We start from the raw sequence: 19,600 nt of genomic DNA, 5'->3' as shown, positions 1-19,600 counted from the left end.
AGCTTCTTGCTAGCCCCTTCATCCTTACGATCCCTGGGTGACCCTCGTGGAGGAGGTCCAATACCTTTCCCCTTAATTTATCGGGATTACCACGATCACCCCATAACAGGCACCCCTTGAGCCGAGAGCTCATCACGTTTTTACAAATTCCTTAAACCGTTGCCCGGCGCAGCACCCTCTTGTACCCAACCGAGTACAGTCCTTAACATAATGTCCCGGTATGATGCCGAGCCACTTCCTTAGATGTGACTGGGCCAGAGTCCAAAGAGTCAATAAGCAGGATGGGCGTCCCCGGAGTGGGATCTTTGATCGCCCCTGGTAGTGGGCATCTGCTTAACGCGTCCGCATGCCCCACTTCTTTTCCTGGTCGATGCTGCAGCTTGTAAGAATAAGCGGCTAAGAAAATAGGCCATCGAGTCAATCGTGGCGAAAGTGCCACAGGCGTTGGTGATCGCCAGCCAGTATTCCTAACAGCGGTCTGTGGTCAGTCACAATTTCAAAGTCTCGCCCAAAACATATTCGTGAAATTTTTTCACCCCTGACACATTTGCTAGCGCTCCCTTATCTAACTGGCTATAGTTCCTCTCTGGGGAGGACATCGTTCTGGAGTAGAAGGCTATAGGGGCTTCTGTGCCGTTTGGTAGTCTGTGGCTGAGTACAGCCCCACCCGTAAGGGAGGCATAAACCAGCACTAGTGGCAATGAGCTATGGTACTGGATGAGCAGGCTGTCGCTCGAGAGCAGGTTTTTACTGCTTAGCCCTACTTTCCGACTTTCCCCAAGACCAAACAGTATTTTTCCTAGAAGCTTATGCAGCGGTTCAGCAGTCGCTTTGTTTTTAAAAACCGTAAAATTCACTAGCCCAGGAATGCCTGTAGCTCTGTTTTGTTTTGGGCGCTGGACCTCCGGGACCTCAGCTAAGTCTTGCGCCCCCGGTTATGGTCAGCTGTGGGTTCAAATAAGGAGTGGTCATGATCTGTCTCATTTAGCTCGGGTTGTTCAGCTATTCGCTTCTTATCTGATCTATGTGGCGCCCATACTCGGTTGTCTTGTAACTCACCAAGTATGACTTTGGACCGTTGCTTTTATGATTTGCCCTGCTAGCCAACTTGGGCCGTCCCCATAGTTGCGGGCCCACACCGGTCGCCATGCCCATTTCTCTCGTTTTTCTAGTTCCCTTGTAACCCTCTGGTGTGTAATGGGATTCAAACGGTCAAGTGGGCACCGGAGCTTCCGCCCCATCAATAATTTGGCTGGGCTTCTGCCTGTAGCAGTGCTTGGGGTTCTATGCTGAACGCCAGAAAGAAATCTATCTTTGTTTGCCAGTCACCTGGCTTGAGCCTGGACAATGCCTCCTTAGCGCTCCGGACGGAACGCTCTGCAAGGCCATTCGACGCAGGGTGGAAAGGCGCAGAGAGGGCATGTCGGATGCCCTCCTCTGCCAAGTATTCCTCAAACTGGGCTGCCGTGAATTGCGGGCCGTTGTCGGACACCAGAGTGTCAGGCAACCCGTGGGTTGCGAATAGGTGGCGCAGGGCTGCGATTACTGCCTCGGCTGTCGTGGATTTCATGAGTATGATCTCCAACCATTTAGAGAATGCGTCGACAACCACTAGGAAGGTTTGGCCGTGGAAAGGGCCAGCAAAATCAATGTGGATTCTTGACCAGGGCCCTTGGGGTTTTTCCCATTCCCTGACTGGGGCCGTTGGGGGTAGAGGTCTGGACTCTTGGCAAGCCTGGCATTTCCCTACCCTCTCAGCAATCTCTGAGTCCATGAGTGGCCACCACACATAGCTTCTTGCTAGCCCCTTCATCCTTACGATCCCTGGGTGACCCTCGTGGAGGAGGTCCAATACCTTTCCCCTCAATTTCTCGGATCACCACCGATCGCCCCATAACAGGCACCCCTTGAGCCGAGAGCTCATCACGCTTTACAAATTCCTTAAACTGCTCGCCCGCGAGCGGGCCACCCTCTTGTACCCAACCGAGTACAGTCCTTAACATAATGTCCCGTATGATGCCCGAGCCACTTCCTTAGATGTGACTGGGCCAGAGTCCAAAGAGTCAATTAGCAGGATGGGCGCCCCGAGTGGGTCTTGATCGCCCTGGTAGTGGGCACCTGCTTAATGCGTCCGCATGCCCCACTTCTTTTCCTGGTCGATGCTGCAGCTTGTAAGAGTAAGCGGCTAAGAAAATAGTCCATCGAGTCAATCGTGGCGAAAGTGCCACAGGCGTTGGGCGGTCGCCAGCCAGTATTCCTAACAGCGGTCTGTGGTCAGTCACAATTTCAAAGTCTCCCAAAAACATATTCGTGAAATTTTTCACCCTGACACAATTGCTAGCGCTTCTTATCTAACTGGCTATAGTTCCTCTCTGGGAGGACATCGTTCTGGAGTAGAAGGCTATAGGGGCTTCTGTGCCGCTTTGGAAGTCTGTGGCTGAGTACAGCCCCACCCGTAAGGGGAGGCATCGCAAACCAGCACTAGTGGCAATGAGCTATGGTACTGGATGAGCAGGCTATCGCCGAGAGCAGGTTTTTACTGCTTCAAAGCCCTACTTCCGATTTCCCCAAGACCAAACAGTATTTTTCCTAGAAGCTTATGCAGCGGTTCAGCAACGGTCGCTTTGTTTTTAAAAACCGAAAATTCACTAGCCCCAGGAATGCCTGTAGCTCTGTTTTGTTTTTGGGCGCTGGAGCCTTTCTGATTGCCTTGACCTTGCTCTCAGTGGGTGAATTCTTCTTGTCTATTCGGTAGCCCAAGAATTGACGGATTCTACCCCTATCTGGCATTTGTTCACTTTAACCTTTAGTCCGCTGACCGAAAATGCCCAGAACTTTTCTCAAACGCTCCCCAATTCCTCGTTTTCTGCTGATATCAATACATCATCAGTAGGAACTACCCTGGGAGCCCTTGCAGAAGTCGTTCCATCAAATTTTGGAACAGCCCGGTGCCACACTCACCCCAAATTGTAATCGGGTACACTTGAAGGCCCCTGTGAGTTACAATCGTTTGGGCTTCGCTGTGTTGGCGTCTACGGGCAGTTGTTGGTAGGCTTGAGCCAAGTCTAACTTTGCAAAGACTTGCCCTTGCCCCAAAGAGTGCAGCAAGTGTTGCACCACGGAACTGGGTAAGCGCTTTTCTGTAAGGCTTTGTTTAGCGTCGCCTTGTAGTCAGCGCAGATTCTAATTGACCCATCTGGTTTTACTGGGGTGACGATTGGCGTCTCCCACTTTGCGTGATCGACTGGCACCAAAATCCCTGATTTATGAGCTTATCTAGCTCCTTGTCAATTTTAGGTTTAAGGGCAAAGGACTCTCCTTGCCTTTAACCTAATGGGAGCTACCTGGGGTCTAAGTTGAAGGAAATAGGGGTCCCCTTGTACTTGCCCAGGCAGTCCTTGAAGACATCTTCGAACTGCTCATGAGTATGTCTTTCAGGTTACAGTCACTTGTAGATGCCAGTCACTCCCATGCCCAGTGCACGAAACCAGTCTAGTCCCAACAAACCAGGCAGGGTCCTTCGACGATCGTGATGGGCAGGGTCTTCTGTGTGGTCCGTGACTGACTCGGACAGAGGTGGTCCTCTAACAGGGATGCGATTCCCTTGGTAGTCGTGGACTCGTAGCCGTTGTGTTTGCAGGTGGCGCCGCGACTGATGGCAGTGACTTCGCCAAAGTGTCCCAGGACATGATGGTGATCGCTGACCCGGTGTCCACTTCGAGTCGGCACCGCTCTCTATTTTGGGTTTGGTGAAGATCTTCTTCTCCACCGGGTTGAGGCGCGCCTATGACCACAGTTGTTTGGTTTGAATCGCGCTTTTTGTTTGAGCCAATCGCTGGTCGCCTTGCCGATCCAGCGCTCTGATTGGCCGATTTGAATTTTCGGGAAGGTTGGGGAGCTCGACAGACTTGAGCTAGGTGCCCTTTCTTCTCGCACCGACATGTTCGCCTTGAACTTGCAGCGTTGGCGCTGGTGTTGACCTCGCAACTTCCGCATTCGTCCCGTTCTCTTGGCCCGTTTCTCAGTTCGGCAAACCCCTTCCTCATCCTCACCGTCAGATTCGGTTTGGATCTCTTTTGGTGCACCGGGTTGACTTTGTGCTCGCCTTTGGTGTGAGAGGCTTTTGCAGTGTCTCCGCCGCTTGGGTGGACATTTCATGCGCTCTGGCTTCGTCCCAGGGCGTTTGCCAGCGCTCAGATTGCTTTTGATAGCAGCCGCCTCCGCAAACGCATGTCTCGGACCCCTGATGAGTTGCTCCAGCAGCCTCGTCCAGGTCTCGTACCCACAGTCTTTGGAGGCTTTCCGGGCGGCCATGTAATCGCCGATGGATTCGCCTCTAACTGTCGCTCTCCAAATTCAAAACGCACGACGTTTGGACGGGCGTTGGCGAAATGGTTTTTAGAAGGGTTTGCAGAGTTTGCCACGATACCGATTGTATGGCGGTTGGCTCTGCCAGGACTTCCGCGATGTCGATGACCTCGGACCGCAGTGGCTCAAGAAGTATGCCCTTTGCGGTTGTCTGGAACTCCTTGCAGTTCGTTGGCTTCTAGAGCTTTCAAACGGGTCATCGTTCCCCATTTCTCTTAGCTGGGTCAAGCAGTGCGGGCGGAGTGTAACTGGCCATCTCCGCTTTTCTGCCCTGTGTTTGCTGGGTTCGGTTCTTCGTGCTTCAGCTCGGTTCTGGTGCTCTTAGCCTCGATCCCACCTTCGCCGCCAGTGTTAAGTTCGAAGTAACGAGGCTGGAGACCAGGGTAGTGACAACAGCTCTTTAATATATGGTGAACCCAGCAACCAGGCTGGGGAAAACAACCTTTATATTTGTTCCCGCCTAAATATTTAAAGATACATAACAACAACCTTCTGAGAACAACTTGTCAAATTGTGGAATATTGCCACAGGAAATGAACTGTTGTCGTTTCACTTTGTCACTTATAAAACAATAAGAATTCCTATAGAATTGGAGACGACTTCCGGTATCCAGCGGCAACGGACGTCTGGAAGGCTTCTCCTGCCTCCAGCGCCCGAATCCGGCCGCCGCCGAGGCCCCCAGGGGCCAGGTGTTCCGAAAAGGACACCTGCCGCACGGACGGCTCGCCAGGGGTCTCCCAGCCGACATACAGGACTGTGGGGACCGATGCTGGCGCGTCCTAGGCTCGGCGGGGTTCGGAGGCCACAGGCCGCGGCCATTATTTTGGTCGTCCGCTGTGCCCGTGACACCGGGCATTGATTTATAACTGCAGCAGCCTGGTGGTGAACAGGAACGGAGAAGAATTGAGGAGGAGAAGGAAGGGAATATCGGTAAACGTGAGTGGACTGCTCCGAGTGCGGGGGTTTTTCTCCCTGCGGTTGGAAGGAGCACGAGTTATTCTGGAGAGAGGAGAACTTAAAATAAGAAGATTACCGGTTTTGTGGAGCTCTGGAGAGAAGAGGTGATGGAGAAATTTAGGAGGGAAGGTTTGAGGCCCCTCCTTCTGGGGAACAGTGGTGGCGCCCAGCTTCCGCCTTCACTATGAGAATTTTGATGACATCACTTCCTTCGGCTTCCTGGTTGACTAACTGTACTCTGGACTCGTTCCTGTGAGTGCCCCTGGTGGATCCGGAGGAAATTACAAGGATACTGTGCCTGCCTGAGGATTTTGTATTTTTTTTCAATGGCAAAAGGTCAGAGACCAACTGCTGGAGAGATGGAGAGAATTTTGGAAAAGTTATCTAATATGGACAAGAAACTGGATGATTTGCAAAGAGGCCAAATGGAAATAAGAGCAGAAATTGTGACTATCCAAAAGGATTTAAAGGATACTCAACAAGTTTCAGCAGAAAACAAGCAGAAAGTGGAAGGTTTCTGGAGGGTGAGATCGGGCAGTGCAGAAAGAGAGGCGACAGGCAATGCTGTGCTTGGACTACAGAAGGATAAAATGTCTTATTTCCTTAGGTTTCAAAATTTGGAAGAAGTGGACCAAGAAGACTTGAGAGATGTTGTGACTAAATTGTTGGGAGAATTTCTTGGGAGAGGTGTTGATTTCATGAATTGGGATGTGGATCGAGTTTATAGAGTTAATTCTATGCAATAGCATATGCAGTTCCCAGAGAGGTTCATGTCAAATTTGTGAGAGACGAGAGATGAAATTCTTAGAAAACATAGGAGTGGGGCACTGATTTATAGGGCAGGGAGATAGCCATTCTGAGGCAGATTCCCAGACAGGTACGTGAAAAAGAAAGAAATATTATTTTTGTCAAGCAAATTGTACCAGAAGGAGTGGGCTTCAGATGGCTGATGCCAGAGGGATTGATGATTTTCCGGGAGGGCATTACAAAAAAATCAGTACAAGCGGAGGCTACGGCCTATGTGGAGGAACACAAAGCCTTCCTGGAATCAGATGACCCAGGAATTGAAGAAGGGAGGTTATAGATCATGGGGCTGAAGCGGCTGCAGCTGTTGCGGCCCTGGAGTTGGTCAGGCTGAACCCAGAGTTCTGAGATCCAAAACTAGGAAGTGATAAAGATATTTGGGATTGTGTTGGTTTTCCTTATTCTCTTTGTACGATATTCTGTTTATTCTTGACTCTCTTTATTACGTATTTAAAATTTGCAAACTTTGCTACTGTGTCACCTGCTTGCCTTATATGGCTGTTGTATGTTAAAAATTAATTTCATAAAAATGAAAATTTACCATACCTGATATGTATTTGTATAAACCTTTTTTGACTAATAAAAACTTTTTGAATAGAAAAAAAGAATTCCTATAGAATTTGTTAGTAATTTTTATTACTGAATAGTAATTCTTATTACTAAGAAGTATTAATGTTTAACTTGCTGGTTTGATACTATCATAGATGAACATTCAATAACTGATAGAAGCTGTGCTTGACAGGATAGCATAGAGAGCACTTATCTATCAAGTCACCAAGACATGACTGAATAGTTAAAACTACAATATTACTTTAAATGGTTAGCAATCAGTTAAAGCTTTGAAATCAAAGAACTGCATATTTTAAGTAAAACAAGGTTTGTTCATATAGTTAATGCCCCGTCTACTGTCTTTCTCTCGCTCTTTCAATAGGCACATATATATATATATAAGTAATATATATATAAGTAATATATATATTACTTTTTTCCATCTACCAAAGTCCAGTTGAAGGAAAGTTTAAAATCAATAAATGAAGGCAGGGATGGTTTAGAAACTCACCCACCATTTCTCCCTCCAATGTTAGCATTTTATAGGCGCTTATGCAGGGGTGGGCTGCTGGGGGTTTGCAGGGGTTCAGGAGAACCTCTAGCTAAGATTCTGTGCAGTTCAGAGAACCTCCAAAACCCACTCCTGGCTGGCCCCACCCACCCCACCCTGCCCCTATCAGAAATCCCCACACGGCCCATTTTGGATGCAGGTAAGTGCAGGGCGTGCACGGAGCCTTGGGGAGGGTGAAAAATGGGCCTACCGGAAGTTCGGGAATGTCGGAAATGGGCCCGTTTTCAGCCTCCAGAGCCTGGGGAGGCCATTTTCCCCTCTGGAGGCTGGAGGAAAGCCTCCAGAGCCTGGGAAGGGCGAAAATCCCCCCCCACCATGGCGCAGGAGTCCGACTAGGCCACGCCCACCATGGCGACGCTCACCCAGCAACCAGGCAGAGAACCCCTTGCTAAAATTTTTGAAGCCCACCCCTGAGCTTAAGTATTTTTCAGTATGGTTTGTGCAAAAGAGTTTACATGGCTTATGCAAGAACAGGAGGAAAAAGGTACAAAGGGTAAGATTCAACTTAATTTGAATACTGCATTTAGCATTAATACTTAACCTCACGATTAGTAATTAACCTATGCAGAAATTTTAAATAAACCTATAATACCTTACTGAGGCTGCATCTTCAATCCATGATGGTTTTGCAGAATATAAAATATTTGATTGATGTTATTCATTAACCTTTCTTAGTGCTAAATCAAGCCAAGGGGCTGCTGAGCAACACATAAGGTCCTCCTCCCACCTCTTCTATGACACATTAAATTCTTATCTCTACAGAAATCCATTACTATTTCAGGCTATAATGTGAGCAGTCTTTGATTTGTTACAGTTGGCATGACTTACTGATTTAACAGCTGCAAGAACATTGATTATTTTTCCATCCAGGCTTTGTCCATTGGCCACAATATCCCCCAATGAGTAAAAATCTTGAGGGTTCTTTACAGGTAGATGTAACAGAGACAGCAGTCTGGTGTCTGCTTCATAGATTCTGACCACAGAGTGATTCTCACTAAGCAATAGTTTGTAACTGCTGACAAGTGGGCACAAAATATTTTACAACTTTTAAATACACATGTACTGTATTGGTTGCATCAAACTTTTTATATTTGAATACTGTATGAGTGACAGATTAAACCATTACGCATAGCAATTGTCAATTACTTTTTCTGACATCTAAATTTATTTTGACATATTCAAAACTTTAAAAAAAATATTGGAAGCAGATTGTCCTTTGCACTTAGTTAAGCTTTGTAACAAGATAAGCCTATCCTATATGAGGAGCAAAAATCTCATCATAATTTTTACAGCTCATATATGTTATGAATGCATCTTTTAGAAGTATAGCTATCCGTTATAGTTACTAACTGATGATTCTTTAGGCTGCAGTTCTGCACCCTGGATGCAAACCCAATGAAATGAACTACTGCAGGGACCCTGGCCACAGACTCCCAAAACTTAACTCAAGATTTAAATCCAAACATTTCTTTAAGCCTTTGGGGACCCCCTGTGATGACATCATGCCCCACTCCAGGGTCTGAAGACCCAAGGTTGAGAGCCACTGAACTACTGTATTCAACTTCCTGAATTGTCTATCAGGCTATTCACTGTGAAGAAAGTAACATAAGCTACTGATTATCTTAGAACAAAGCAAAACAAAACAAAATAAAACAATGCTTCCAATCCTATTGTAGATGATAATTACGATATTTTTTAACATTTATTAACATCAAGGTAATTTACTGAGGTACTTGCATAAATATGGCATGAATTCATAACATGTAAAGGACATAAAGCAAAGAATAACAGTTGGAAGGGAGGAGCAAGGTCTTCTAGTCCAACATTCAAGTAGGAGACCCTATGTCATTTTGGACAAATGACTGCCCCATCTCATCTTGAAAACCTCCAGTGATGGAGCACCCACAACTTCTGAAGGCAAGCCATTCCAGTGATTAATTGTTCTCAGTGTCAGAAAAAATTCTCCTTAATTTTAGGTTGGATATCTCTTTAATGGTCCCATTCCACCCATTATTGCAGTGTCCTGCCCTCAAGTGTTTTGGAGAATGGGTTGACCTCCTTTTGCTTTGGCTATATTTTATGTTTATTTTCTGGATATGGAAAATAAAATTACTATTACTATACTATTTTTGGATAGGGATAAAAGATGAGTGCACTATGAGTAGGTGTGCACTATGAGTAGATATGAGTAAGTGCACTATTCAAGATTTTGTCTTATCTATGGCAAGTTTTGCTCACAGTGCTTTGCAGGAAAAATCCTTCTACAACATTTTGTTTCCACAATAAAGAAAAAGATCTCTGTACATTGATTTGGATATTAATTACATTAATATCCAAATCAATGGAGAAGACGCCTAGAGAGCTCCTGGAGGTCCAGCCGTTCTGAGGCTGATCAGACACTAGTGAAGTCCTATACTAGGACTTACCTAGTGGCATTGAGGGAAGCGAGGCGTTGCTACGCCTCCTCCCTCATTGCATCGGCAGATAACCGCCCAGCCGCCCTGTTTCGGGTGACTCGTTCCCTCCTTCACCAGGGGGAGCGGGATGACCCGCTGCAGGGACGTGCTGAGGAGTTTAACGGTTATCTATACGATAAAATCGTTCAGCTTCGGGACGGGTTGGACCAAAATTGCAGCGACTCAGGTGAGACGTCCGAGGGTGGTCTTGGTGATGTTGTGTGGGATGAGTTTGACCCTGTGGCTCCCGAGGACATGGACAGGTTGTTGGGTAGGTTGAATGCCACCACGTGTTTACTGGACCCGTGCCCCTCCTGGCTGGTGCTGGCCACTCAGGAGGTGACACGAGGCTGGCTCCAGGTGATTACGAATGCTTCTTTGGTGGAGGGTGTCTTTCCGGCCGCCTTGAAAGAGGCGGTGGTGAGGCCCCTCCTCAAGAAGCCTTCCCTGGACCCGGCTGTTTTAGGTAATTATCGTCCGGTCTCCAACCTTCGCTTTGTGGCGAAGGTTGTAGAGAGTGTGGTGGCATATCAGTTTCCCTTACACCTGGATGAAACTGTCTATCTAGACCCGTTCCAGTCCGGTTTCCGGCCCGGCTACAGCACGGAGACGGCTTTGGTCGCGTTGGTGGATGATCTCTGGAGGGCCAGGGATGAGGTTGTTCCTCTGCCCTGGTCCTATTAGACCTCTCAGCGGCTTCGATACCATCGACCATGGTATCCTGCTGCGCGGTTGGAGGATTGGGAGTGGGAGGCACCGTTTATCGGTGGTTCTCCTCTATCTCTCCGACGATCCGGCATGACAGATGTTGACGGGAGGGCAGAGGTCGGCCCGGGCGCCTCACTTGTGGGGTGCCGCGGGGTCGATCCTCGCCTTCTGTTCAACATCTACATGAAGCGCTGGGTGAGATCATCAGTGGTTTCGGTGTGAAGTACCAGCTGTCGCGGATGACACCCAGCTGTACTTTTCTACACGGACCACCCCAGCGAAGCTATCAAGTGCTGTCCCGGTGTCTGGAGGCCGTGCGGGTCTGGATGGGGAGAAACAGGCTCAAGCTCAATCCCTCCAAGACAGAGTGGCTGTGGATGCGGCATCCCGGTACAGTCAGCTAAGTCCGGCTGACCGTCGGTGGCGAGTCACTGGCCCGATGGAAGGGTCGCAACCTGGATGAGCGGCTGTCTCTAGAAGATCATTTGTGGCCGTCTCCAGGAAGCGTTCTACCAGGTTCGCCTGGTGCGCCAGTTGCGCCTTTCTGGACGGGATGCCTATGCACGGTCACTCACGCACTCGTGACGTCTCGCCTGGATTACTGCAATGCTCTCTACATGGGGCTCCCCTTGAAGGGCATCCGGAGGCTGCAGTTAGTCAGAATGCGGCTGCTGCGGGTGATAGAGAGCCCTCGTGGCTCCCGCGCACCTATCCTGCGCAGCCTGCACTGGCTACCTGTGGCCTTCCGGGTGCGCTTCAAGGTTTTGGTGACCACCTTTAAAGCGCTCCATGGCATAGGGCCGGGTTACTTACGGGACCGCCTACTGCGACCGAATACCTCTCACCGACCCGTGCGCTCTCATAGAGAGGGACTCCTCAGGGTGCCGTCAGCGAGGCAATGTCGTCTGGCGACGCCCAGGGGAAGGGCCTTCTCTGTGGGGGCTCCCACCCTCTGGAACGAACTGCCCACAGGACTTCGTCAGCTTCTGGACCTTCGGACCTTCCGCCGCGAGCTTAAAACACACTTATTTATTTGTGCGGGACTGAGTTAGATTTTAAATTTATGGGTTTTAAATTGGGTTTTAGTTTTATATTTTTAATCATAATTTTAACTATTGGGCTTTTAGAATAAGTTTTTTAATTGTTTTTATGTTGTATTTATGTATTTATATGTTTTTTAAGTTCCTGTTAACCGCCCCGAGTCCTTCGGGAGATAGGGCGGTATATAAATATGAAAAAAAAAATAAAAAATTACTCCAATAAACCAGAAGCCAAAATAATCATACTGTACATTGTGCCTGTTTTGATATGTGCAATATTTGTCTAGAATATTTTCCCTAGCTTGTATACAGGTAGTCCTAGAGTAACGACCTCAACTGAGCCCAAAACGTATGTTGCTAAGTGAAATATTTGTTAAGTGAGTTTTGCGACTTTTCTTGCCTCATTTGTTAAGTAAAGCATTGTATTTGTTAAGTTAGTCACATGGTTGTTAAGCGAATTTGGCTTCCCCATTGGCTTTGCTTGTCAGAAAGTCGCAAAAGCTGATCACATGATACTGCAACTGTCATAAATATGAATCGATTGCCAATCCTCTGCATTTTGATCATGAGACCATGGGAAATGCTGCAAAGGACATAAGTGTGAAAAACGGTCATAAGTCACTTTTTCCAGTGCCATTGTAATTTTGAATGGTCACTAAACGAACGGTTGTAAATCGAGGACTACTGTATAATTGTGCATTCATAATCCTCTGCATCTTCTGATCACAATAATTTATCTATTCCAACCACATGGATTGTATTTTTTTATTTACCTTGTTGTGGTAGGGTTGAACTTTTCTTCTTTTTCTACCTCTTTTGTCTGTACTAGAGGATTTTCAATTATGACTGTGATTTTAAAAAAATCAAACGACAGTTTACAAGTGGACCGATATACCTACAAACCAGTCCTAGGGTTTGCCATATAAGCAGAATCTACAGAGTGAATTATTTTCAATCCAAACAAAATTGTTCCTAAAAGAAAATAAAAGAAGTAGGCTGTGCACCACCTCATAACATCTGGCATATATATCCCCTCCCTGAAACACCCCAAAACCTTAAATCAAACATATCTTTTTTCCAAGATTTCACTGCACATGCAGAAGGCACTGTCTTATCCTGGAAAGATGCTATACCTTTAATGATATGCAGATACATGCTGCATAATATCTTTTTACCTTGGAATACAAAATAATATACAAAAAAGGATTTTTAATTATACATGGTTTTTTTTAGAAATACTTAAAATTTAGATTTACTTTACTAATTTCTGTCCACCAGTAACCTTGCACAGATTATACCATTTAAATCAGGAATGGGTGATCTGTGGCTTTTATCTACTCTTCACCCAATATGGAGCCTCTGCAATATGGGGCAGCCCTGCCCGTGCTTTCCTTAGGCTCATATCAGCTGTCAACAATATTGAAAAATATTATTAGTATTAGGACAGCAACATTAATAAAGGTTCTCTCTGTCTGATCCTTGAACAGCTAAAATAATTCAGGTTGGGGTAATAATTTTTAATTTCCCCTTCTATTAATTCCAGCACAAATATAATTTGGTAAGGAGAGATATCTTCGAACAACCCCATCCTCAAATATCTGCCTACACTTGAGAAAATGGCTTTTTTTTTCTGCATTAAGTTTATTTCTCCTGGTTTAATTATTCAAATGGAAGAGAGAGAAAAATAATAAAGATGCTCTGGGACCAGGCTTAACTCCTGATGACTACAGGAACCACATCCATGCAGTTTTCTTAGCCACAACAAGGATGTGATTCATTTGTCATTTTCTTTTTTAAAAAAAATTATTTCAGTCTAGCCTACAGCTCTGGGATTCTGTTGTAGAATTCAGGTATTAACTAGATCTAGCCTGGTTTAGGTTTTTGTGACCAGCGAAGGTAAACTAGGTGTGGAATAGCTTTTATTTGACTGTATAGAAAATTAGGAAGCGCTGGCAGTGAACTTAAAATACACATAAAATAATTACCAGAAATAATAAAAAATAATAATACTAAATTATATTTTAAGTCTCCAGGCTTATATGATAAAATTTTATTGAGAAGCACTGGGGATATTTTAAAGATTCATTTATTCTAGTGAAAATAATTAAATGAAAGAAAGGCTGTGCAACATATAATCAATACCATGTATGCATGTATTTATTGTGTCAATGGGAATTTCTAGACTATTCCCACAATCACGGTAGGGGATGACTCCAATTACGTTTATACTTATGAAACCTTTTAGAAGAGTAAAAACATAGTACAAAGATCTAAGAAGGAATATGGGAAATTAAGTTCTAAGTTGATATGTCTTCATGACAACTTCACTAATCAGAATATGTGAATATAACTTCTTTCAATTAGTCTAACTGAAAAAAAATATGATTTCAGATAAATAGGTCTGTAATTTCTTGAAGAAAAACACCCTAAGATCTCAGCCACATTATATTGATTTAAGGAAAGAGAAAAACATATCGAAATATGTTCAGAATAAATTCCAGCTTACCACAATCACCAAGTCTAAAGGTTTCTGAAAGTGATTTAATATAGTCCTCTCTTCCCCAGGAATTTACATTTATGAACCATGACGGGGAATCACGAACAGTGAAACAAAAAGTATATCGTTCTGATCCAATATCTGCAGAGAGGGGTATATTTAAGAACGCTATTTAAAATTTGAATTTGGTGTGAGACACATAATATAATATATAGAATATTTTTTGTCTGTTATTACAAAACTTAAACCATGCTATGAATAATGGTTTTGGTTCTGGGGCCTGACATCTGTAGCAGACACTGGTTGTTTGTGTGAACTGTCAGCACTTCAGTTTCAGAGGCCCATTCTGCTATATATAAATACATAGAATATCAGGAAACAGGGAAATTAAGATACAAGTAGCAGCAGCAAAGAAGAAATGCTACATAAGTAGTCCTCAATGTACAACCACAATTGAGCCCAAAATGTATGTTGCCAAATGAGAAATTTATTCAGTGAGCTTTGCTCCATTTTACGACTTTTCTTGCCACATTGGTTAAGTGAATCACTGCCGCTGTTACATTAGTAACACACGTGTTAAGGGAATCTGGTTTTCCTATTGAATTTGCTTGTCAAAAGGTTGCAAAAGTAAATATGAGTCAATTGCCAGACGTTTGAATGTAAATCACATGACCATGGGAATGCTGCAATGGTCATAAGAGTGAAAAATGGTCATAAGTCACTTTTTTCAGTACTGTTGTAACTTTGAACCGTCACTAAGCGAACTGTTATAAGCTGAGGACTACCTGTACTATAAATGTTGATGGACGAGGAATTACAATGCAAATATTGCAGAGCAATCTCATTCATTCCACTAGAGGTCACCATAATTTTTAAACTTTCTCTGGAATGACAAGAAAAAGTTTAGGAAAAGAAACTAGTGTGAACGTTAGTATTGAATCTTATAATGAATAAAATGTTTTGCTTTAGGTTCATTGCTTCAAAAATGAACTTAACTATTTATTTAGTTAAGTTATTCATTCATTAATAACTATTATTATTATTAAGGAACAGGTACGTATCCTTAAGAGTACTGAGAGGCACATCAACAAAAATGACAGATATGGGGGAAACTTGCTCCCCTTAACTTCTTATCACCAGTTGAATACAGTAGAATCCATAGGGTTGGAAAGGACCTTGGAGATCTTCTAGTCCAACCCCTTGCCCAAGGCAGGAGACATTATTCCATCTCAGACAAATTGTCCAATCTTTTCTTGAGAACCTCCAGCAATGGAGCACTCACAACAACTCTGATAGACAGGCCGTTCCACTGATTAATTGCTCTCACTGTCGAGGAAATTTCTCACCATTTCTGGGTTGGATCTGCTTCTGACAGATTTCCACCCCTTGATTCTTGTCCTATTTTCAGGGGCTTCGGAGAATAATATTACAAGAGCAAAAAATAGATTCAAGCTAAATGTCAACCGCTTCAAACTTGATTGCAGAAAATATGACTTCTGTAACAGAGTTGTTAATGCTTGGAACTCACTACCTGACTCCATAGTCTCTACTCAAAATTATTCAACCAAAAACTGTCCACTATTGACCTCACCCCATTCCTAAGAGGACTATAAGGGGCGTGCATAAGAGGTCCTATTGTTCCCTTCATTATATCAAATTAATATTATTGATGCAGATTTTTACTTATATATTTTCTTCAATACATGTTGTTTTATCTATGACAATTGTTTGTGTATACTGTTGTGACAAAAAAAAAAAGTCGACCCCTACCTTTCTGTAGCAGCCCCTCGTGTACCAGAAGACAGTGACCATGTTATCCCTAATCCTTCTTTGTTAGGCTACACCTATCTAACTCCTTTCACATTTCATTGTATAGTTTAGCCTTTAGACTCATCATCTTTGCTGCTCTTCTCTGAATTCTTCCTAGGACCTCAGCATCTTGTTTTGAATCTTGGTGACCAGAATTGGACGCAGTATTCCAAGTGTGGCCTCATTAGTATAGTATAGGCAGAGCTGTGGTGGCACAGTGGTTAGAATGCAGTACTTCAGGCCAGTGGTGGGTTGCTACTGGTTTGCCCTGGATCGGGAGAACAGGTAGAGGCGGCGGTGGGAGGCTCCACCCACCTGCCCGGACATCATGAAAAATGCTCTGCGAATGTGCAGAAGTGCCATGCGCTTGCTAAGCCCATGCACACACCTGCACGCTCCCATTAGCGAACCGGTAGTGAAGAAAATTGAAACCCACTACTGCTTCAGGCTACTTCTGCTGATTGCCAGCTGCCAGCAGTTCAATCTTGACTAGCTCAAGGTTGACTCAGCCTTCCATCCTTCCAAGATCGGTAAAATGAGTACCCAGATAGTTAGGTGCAATATGCTGATTCTTTAAACTGCTTAGAGAGGGCTGTAATCTACTGTGGAGCGGTATATAAGTCTAAGTACCCTTCCTTCCTTCCTTCTTTCCTTCCTTCCTGTTAGAATGCAGTATTGCAGGCTTCTGATTGCCAGCAATTCAATCCTGAGCGGCTCAGGGTTGACTCAGCCTTCCATCCTTCTGAGGTCACTAAAATGAGGACTCAGATTGTTACGGGCAATAGGCTGACTTTGTAAACTGCTTAGAGAGGGCTGTAAAGCACTGAGATGTGTGAAGCGGTATAGAAGTCTAAGTGCTATTGCTATAGAATGGTACTATCACTTCTCATGATCTTATATAACTCATGCAAAGTGTACCTGTGAAATAGCTATTGTCATTTCAACATAGTTTGTAAGAAAAGATTGCACCAGATATTTTTTTAATTAGCCAAGACATTGAGATAGAGCCTGGGAAACTGAGAATAAGATACTTAAAAAGCACTTTACTTTTTCTGTCTGGAAAGCCTTTAGCATCTGTTTTCCCAATCACCACACCAATTATACTCTAAGGGGGAAAAAAAAGAGATTGCAGAATATATACATCAAATACAGATGTACAGGATGGATTTCTTTTCACAGACTCTCTATATTCCTTCATTAATTAAAAACATGTTTTAACTATTTTAACATACTTGACAGAAACATTAATTTATTAACAGAAGTCATTCTTGCAATATACAAAAAGTGTGAGAAATAATAAGGGATATTATTATTACGAATAATAAGAAATAGTAATGTAAGGAACCCTTTTAATGGTAGTGAATGAATAACAGAAATGATGGCACTAATTAGGAGGGGAACTGTGTCCACTTAATAAAGGCTTGTAGTTTTTTGTACATTCCAGGAAGTAATGGTGGGTGGTCCTAATTCTTCACATGTTTAATATAACTCACGTTTTATTTTGCCTCCATGAGCTCTCAAGAATGGATTATTTCAAGACCAACTTCCTATTATATTCAAGCATATGTAAATCAACCAAAAAACCCCATAACTTTCTAAGTAAAAGCAGCTTCTAAGCATGCATGTGTGAACAGATGAATATCCAAATTACAGGAACAACATTCCTATTTTCATTTAAGAGTTAAAGCTATTATGAGCTTCAGTTATTTAATCAATTTTTACTTTGTTGTCCAGCTGCAGAAGGATTCATTTAAGTAAATATATGCAGTATGTTACAAGTATGTCATGGAAATAAAACGTTTCAAAGATTTCAAACAATCAATAATTTTATTTCACTTAATTTCCAGCACTGGTAAACACAATTAACAAGTACTGAAAAACGGTCTCTTAAATTTCTGTGATCATTTTAGTCACTAGATGGGGCAAGAAAACAATTCCTTCATTTATCTGGATGAGTTCATTCAGAGTATTTGTGTAATAAAATATAATTTCCTCAAAATATCCCAAAGTTTGCTTTTTAAAACATATTTTATTAATCTACATTCAAAATATTTTTGGTTTCCTACTCACAGTAATTTAATTAGATGGCAACATATCCTGTGCATAATTCTACTGATAATAAAAGAACTGGTTCCTGGAATCCAAAATGTCATTTAATGCCTTAGGACTTACAACAGTATTTACTTCAAAGACTTCTTAAATTTTATCTTTACAAAATTATTTAGTCTCTTTTAAGCAAGAAAAATCCCATAATTCAAAATTAAAAGCATGAGATCTATTCCTAAATCTTTTGTATATATCTTTAATTTTGAGTGAATGATTCCCAAATGTGTACAATTGGGATTGTAGCCACACTGTTCAGCTAATCAAGGGGAAAAGAAAAAACTTATGTGTCCATTTGCCAAACAACTCTTTGTTATTTTTCTTTTCTGTCTTCAAGTAACTTTATTTAGAGTATTGGATACAATATTTGCATAATTTAAAACAGTGACTTAGTGACCCAATTATATATTGTTTCTTTGAAGTAATCCTTTACAATGTAGTTTTCTGGAGCTGGTTGTTTACTTTTAAGGAAACACATACACTTACACATATCCCTATCTAAATATTTGCTACTAACTTCCTAAAAGATGAATCTCTTAATGCCTGTCATTAAATAAATCAATTTTTTATAGACCGAAAGCAAGAATTGTTTACCAAGTCAAATGACAAAAAAACTAGGTTCTGGCTCAGTTCTTTTTCTAATACTTAATCTCTTCTCATTGCTGTAAAATAAATAAACCCTTCTGAACAAATATAGCTGACCCATGAGTTAAAACTTTGGAAATGTTTCTGTGATTACAATCTGCTAGCAACCCAGGCTGGAAACCAGGAAACTGTGAATTCTAGTTCCGCCTTAGGCATGAAAGTCAGCTAGGCAACTTTGGGCCAATAACTCTCTCTCAGCCCAACCCACTTCACAGGGTTGTTGTTGTTGTAGGAAAAATATAAAAAGGAAGGAGTATTAGTTATGCTCGCTACCTTGAATTATTTATAAACACAGTAAAGATGGGATAAAAATAAAAAATTAACTTTATAAAAACTATGGCTGAATAATATCCTTTAATTTCTGCTAGGAGGAAATTGCTAATCTGATTTTGTGTTAAATCAACAAAGGGTTTGTGCTGATAGTATGCATACCACACAAGTGATTTGGGGTTCCATAAAAAGCGAAAAGTTTAAATAGTCCTCAGACAGGACAATTACTTCCTTTCTACAGAAGCAATTATCTATGTTAACAGTGAGACGAAAATAAAGATGATTTATGCAAAACAATGAAATTTTGAGTTTACAAATAAACCAGGGAAATGGTTGGCATATGAGCTGTACAAAGAAAAACAAAAGGAAGTGATACTAATGTTACAAGAAGGAAACTTCGTAACAACAGATAATGCAAATACGCTGGAAGTGTTTCACCACTATTATTCTATGATTATTTATATAAACATAATTTACCAAAGATTATAGAGAATCAGTAATTTTGAATGTACCTTTAAGAATAAGCGAAGTTTGTAAAATTATTAAAAAGACTAAAATCAGAAAGGCATCTGGCCCAGATGGTCTGCTGACTTATTATGTTTTAAGGATTAAATTTTACAAACTTAACAACAAACAATGGATATTTATTTTACAGAATAGAAAGATTCCTGACACTTGAAAAGAAGCAAATATAGTGTTCATATATAAAGAATCCCAGGACCTGACTTTAACAAGAAATTATCAACCAATATCTTTATTGAATCAGGACTATAAGTTGTTTAAAATGATTTTGGATGAATGGTCGAAAATAATTTTATAGGAC

The 19,600-nt window shown here is 42.7% G+C and overlaps 1 protein-coding gene across 1 annotated transcript in view; it reads right to left on the bottom strand.

Moving 5' to 3' along the window:
- The window catches only part of MEIOB (meiosis specific with OB-fold), a 43,676-nt gene that overhangs the window by 11,102 nt on the left and 12,974 nt on the right, over positions 1 to 19,600 (bottom strand). The window contains exons 4-7 of the mRNA XM_058157462.1: positions 16,807 to 16,864; positions 13,960 to 14,091; positions 12,227 to 12,299; positions 8,078 to 8,264 (exon numbers count right to left, since the gene is read on the bottom strand). Coding sequence (XP_058013445.1) covers positions 8,078 to 8,264; positions 12,227 to 12,299; positions 13,960 to 14,091; positions 16,807 to 16,864 — 450 coding nt within the window. The remainder of the gene's footprint in view (positions 1 to 8,077; positions 8,265 to 12,226; positions 12,300 to 13,959; positions 14,092 to 16,806; positions 16,865 to 19,600) is intronic.

The sequence above is a fragment of the Ahaetulla prasina genome, chromosome 14 (assembly GCF_028640845.1).
Source record: "Ahaetulla prasina isolate Xishuangbanna chromosome 14, ASM2864084v1, whole genome shotgun sequence".
Taxonomy (NCBI): domain Eukaryota; kingdom Metazoa; phylum Chordata; class Lepidosauria; order Squamata; family Colubridae; genus Ahaetulla; species Ahaetulla prasina.
Note: the sequence above shows the minus strand (reverse complement) of the source record. Positions and strands in the feature narration are given on the sequence as shown.